Source organism: Amblyomma mixtum, chromosome 4 (assembly GCF_055824585.1).
Source record: "Amblyomma mixtum isolate Tamu chromosome 4, ASM5582458v1, whole genome shotgun sequence".
Classification (NCBI taxonomy): Eukaryota; Metazoa; Arthropoda; class Arachnida; order Ixodida; family Ixodidae; genus Amblyomma; species Amblyomma mixtum.
The window spans coordinates 19,763,956-19,768,196 of record NC_143015.1 but is presented as its reverse complement, the minus strand read 5'-3'; the positions used below and the strand labels follow the sequence as shown (position 1 = coordinate 19,768,196).

General features: G+C 52.5%; 1 protein-coding gene across 1 annotated transcript; it reads left to right on the top strand.

Moving 5' to 3' along the window:
• Positions 1–209: 209 nt before the first annotated feature.
• LOC149345820 (uncharacterized) lies at positions 210–3,978 on the top strand. Its single transcript, XM_089541205.1, has 3 exons — positions 210–1,384; positions 2,977–3,166; positions 3,874–3,978. Exons 1-3 carry the CDS (start codon positions 210–212, stop codon positions 3,976–3,978), a joined length of 1,470 nt encoding a protein of 489 aa, XP_089397331.1.
• The last annotated feature ends 263 nt before the right edge of the window (positions 3,979–4,241 follow it).

Here is a 4,241-nt window from a genome sequence, read left to right as displayed (position 1 = left end):
CGAACCGGAACGGAATGTCGCTCCGGAGCCGAACCCGGAACTGAACCCGAAAGGCGTGAACCCGAACCTGAACCGAACCCGAAAAAATTCCGGTTCGAGACCCTGGATAGAAAGCGGCGTTCTTCAGTTTTGGATGGCAAGTGTTTCCGAATTTCACTCCGTGAAGAAGACTATCGTTTTTGCAGTGTGCGGAGCCGGTGACTGTCGTCATGATTGGGGCCGAGGCAGCAGTGACGCACTTCGCTGGGCGACTGGGCCAACTGGAACCCTTCGACGAGTCCGCCAGCGATTGGGCTTCGTACGAAGAGCGGCTTACGTCGTTCCTGATTGTCAACGGAGTACCCGACGGCGACAAGGTACACGCCTTTTTGAGCATTATCGGTCCGAAGACCTACGGGTTGTTGAAGTCATTAACTGCTCCAGACCTGCCTTCTACGAAAAGTTTCGATGTCATCAAGAAAGTTTTGAGCGACCACCTGTCCCCGAAGCCGTCCGTCATTGGAGAACGGGCCAAGTTTCACCGGAGGTGTCAACGAGAAGGCGAGTCCATATCTAGTTATGTTGCCGAGCTTCGTAAACTGTCGCAAACGTGCGAGTTTGGAAGCGCCCTTGACGAGTTTCTTCGGGACCGCTTCGTGTGTGGCCTGCTACGAGAAGACATTCAGCGAGTGCTTTTCACGGAAGATAGCAAGCTTACGTTCCCGAAAGCGGTGGAGAGGGCTCTTGCAATGGAAGCGGCTAAGAAGAGTGCTGCTGAAGCACGCGGCACAGACGCCGCAGTCAGTGATGTGCACAAGATGCAGGCTGAAGCGCAGAAAACACGCAAAAGCTGTTTTTGCTGCGGTTCGCCAGAACACACGAGTGAAGCATGCCCTCACTTGGACGCCACCTGTTTCAGTTGCAACAAAAAGGGGCATATCCAGAGAGCCTGCAGAAGCAGTGGTAAGACTTTTTCCAAGAAAAAGCAACTGGAAAAGAATGTGAAGATGCTGACAGTAGTGTCTCGGAAAGCTTCGACCCTCAGTCTTAACGGCGTGTCGGCAGCTCAGTGCGATGCTGTCACCGTACAGATGACCATCAACGGCGTCTTGGTGAACATGCAGTTGGACACGGGAGCGGCTGTTTCCGTCATGTCGAAGACGCAGTTCCGTCAGCTCTTTCCTTCGGCTGCTCTGGTGCCTACTACAGTTAAACTTCGTACCTACACAGGAGCACTGGTACGACCTCAGGGCGTTTTTTCGGTCAACGTACAGCACGGCGACCATTCTGCAATTCTTCCACTCTACGTCGTAGACCACAAGGGACCACCTTTACTGGGCCGGGAGTGGCTCCGTGCCGTCCGGTTGGAGTGGGCGAAAATCTGGAACCTGAACAACATTACAAGGTCAGACACTCCTACTCATATCAGCGTTCAAAAGAGGCTTGACGCATTGCTGGCGAAGTACCAACCTCGTTTCAAAGACGAGTTAGGCACGATAACGGAAGAACGCGCCGAACTTTTTCTTAAACCTGGTATGAAGACGAGATTCCTTAAAGCCAGGAATGTTCCGTTCGCGTTGCAAAAAGCTTTCGACGCTGAACTGGCCAAAATGAAACAACTGGGAATTATATCGCCGGTTATGACGTCAGAATACGCTACGCCTGCGGTACCCGTAATCAAGCAAGATGGTAGCATACGGATTTGCGGCGACTACAAGACCACCGTTAACCCATGCCTTGACGTCGACCGTTACCCATTACCAAACGTGGACGGCCTGTTTGCAGCCTTGTCGGGGGGTAAGCATTTCTCGAAGATTGATCTCAGCCGGGCCTATCAGCAAGTGGTGATGTCTGAGTCCTCAAAACAATACCTCACGTTAAATACGCAAAAAGGATTGTTTGCTGTTAATCGACTCGCGTTTGGAATTTCGTCCGCACCTGGGATTTTCCAAAGAACTATTGACACCATGCTGAAGGGCTTGCACGGCATTTGCTGCTACCTAGACGACATTCTGGTCACTGGTAAAAGTGACGAAGAGCATTTCACCAATCTGGAAGCTGTGTTAAAATGACTTCTTGAAAGAGGCGTTCGTGTCAAGAAAGAGAAGTGCTCGTTTTTCCAACCGCTACCTCGGACGCAGAATCAGTGCACAAGGCATCTCGGCAACGACGGAGAAGGTTGACGCACTCCTCAAGGCTCCAGCCCCTAACAACAGGCAGCAGCTGCAGTCGTTCCTGGGAGTCGTGAACTTCTACGGCAAGTTCCTTCCTAACCTACCAACGGTGGCAAAACCATTTTTCAGGCTGCTGCGTAAAAACGCCCCGCGGTGCTGGGATGAGCGTTGCCAGGAAGCGTTCATCAAGATAAAGAGCTTGCTAGCGTCTCCGCCGATTTTGGCGCACTACGACCCGTGCAAACCGTTGCAGCTATCATGCGACGCATCGCACTATGGTTTAGGCGCGGTTCTTTCTCATGTTTCGGATGATGGCAGCACAAAGCCAATCGCTTTCGCATCGCGTACCTTGACCGATGCCGAGAAGAAATACAGCCAGCTTGAGAAAGAGGCCCTTGCAATAATATTTGGTGTTAAGAAGTTTCATGTCTACATTTTCGGTCGTTCCTTCACATTAGTCACCGACCATAAACCGCTTCAATCTTGGGCCCAAAAACCGGTATTCCGACTATCGCAGCAGCGCGTTTGCAGCGTTGGGCTGTGACGCTGTCAGCGCACCGGTATTCGCTTATCTTAAGAAAATCAAGCGAGAACGCTGAAGCCGATTTCTGCTCGCGCCTGCCGCTATCAGTGGTGAAAGACGCAACACAAGAAAGAGAGGAAACTTTTTATTCATTGCGGTTGCAATCAATGCCAGTTTCAAGCCAGGACATTGCTCAAACAACAGCTCGGGACCCCTTGCTTTGTAGAGTGATAGATTTCATAAACGTGGGGTGGCTGGCGTCTGTGACTGAAATATTTGAAGCCTTTTTTTGAGACGCAGCGAGCTCATAGTTCACCAAGGCTGCATCATGTTCGGGATGCGAGTGATCGTGCCGGCAAAGTTGCGCAACTTGCTGCTGGACGAACTCCACGAGGGGCACCCAGGCATCGTGCGCAGCAAGCAACTGGCGCGCAGCTACGTGTGGTGGTCGTCCATCGAGGCGGACCTCGAGCATCGTGTCAAGGCCTGCGTAAGTTGTCAAGAACAGCGTTCCTAGCCGTGCAAAGCGTCCCTGCATCCTTGGTCTTGGCCAACAGCACCATGGCAGCGCGTACATATAGATTTCGCTGGCCCCTTCTTGAACGCAATGTTTCTTGTTGTCGTGGACGCGCATTCCAAGTGGCCGGAAGTGTTTGTTATGCGCTCGACTACGTCGGACGCTACAGTTGACAAACTGAGAGAGCTGTTTGCGCGGTTTGGTTTTCCAGAAATCATGGTCACTGATAACGGTCCGAAGTTTACTGCCGAAGAGTTCAAGCTTTTTATGAAAGAATTGGGCTGTCGTCACGTGCTTACTGCATCGTATCATCCCAGCTCAAACGGGCTTGCAGAGCGTTTTATTCAGACACTTAAAAACGCTCTTCGTAAGTCTAGTGGGGCGGACACATTACATCTGAGGCTTCACAAGTTTTTGCTTACCTATCGCATCTCGCCCCATGCAACAACTGAGTCACCAGCAAACTTGCTACTAGGACGACGGCTGCGAAATCGACTCGATGTTGTCAAGCCAGCGGTGGGAGGAAGGGTTGCACATAATCAGTTCAAGCAATCCGTGGCTCGCCCACGTCGTGATCGTGACATAGTAGTCGGTGACCAAGTGATGGCTCGCAGTTATCGAGGCAGACCAAACTGGGTCCCTGGTGTTGTTGTGGGGCAGTCCGGCCCTGTGTCTTTTAGCATTCGTGCTACCACACCCAGAGGCAGTTCACCTGGCGTCGTCACAAGGACCAGCTGCTCGCGCGGACCACAGATCCGGACCGCGAGGCATCCAACCAGGAGTGAGACGAGTTCCTGGCGTTTCCACCAAGCGTCGATCCAGTGACATCCTCCGCCCTTACCACCAGTGGTCCTGCCGCTTCGCAAGCGTTCCAGGCGGCGGGTGCAAGACACTACCCTACCAGAGACCGTCAACCACCGGACAGATATCAAGCTGGAGTTCAGCTTGTTAAAGTAGCCAATATAAAAGGGGAGGGATGTGGTGTCCGGCTATCGCCGCTGTCGCTAATGCGCATGCGCGCCAAAAACTAATAAAAGGCGTGCGCCGC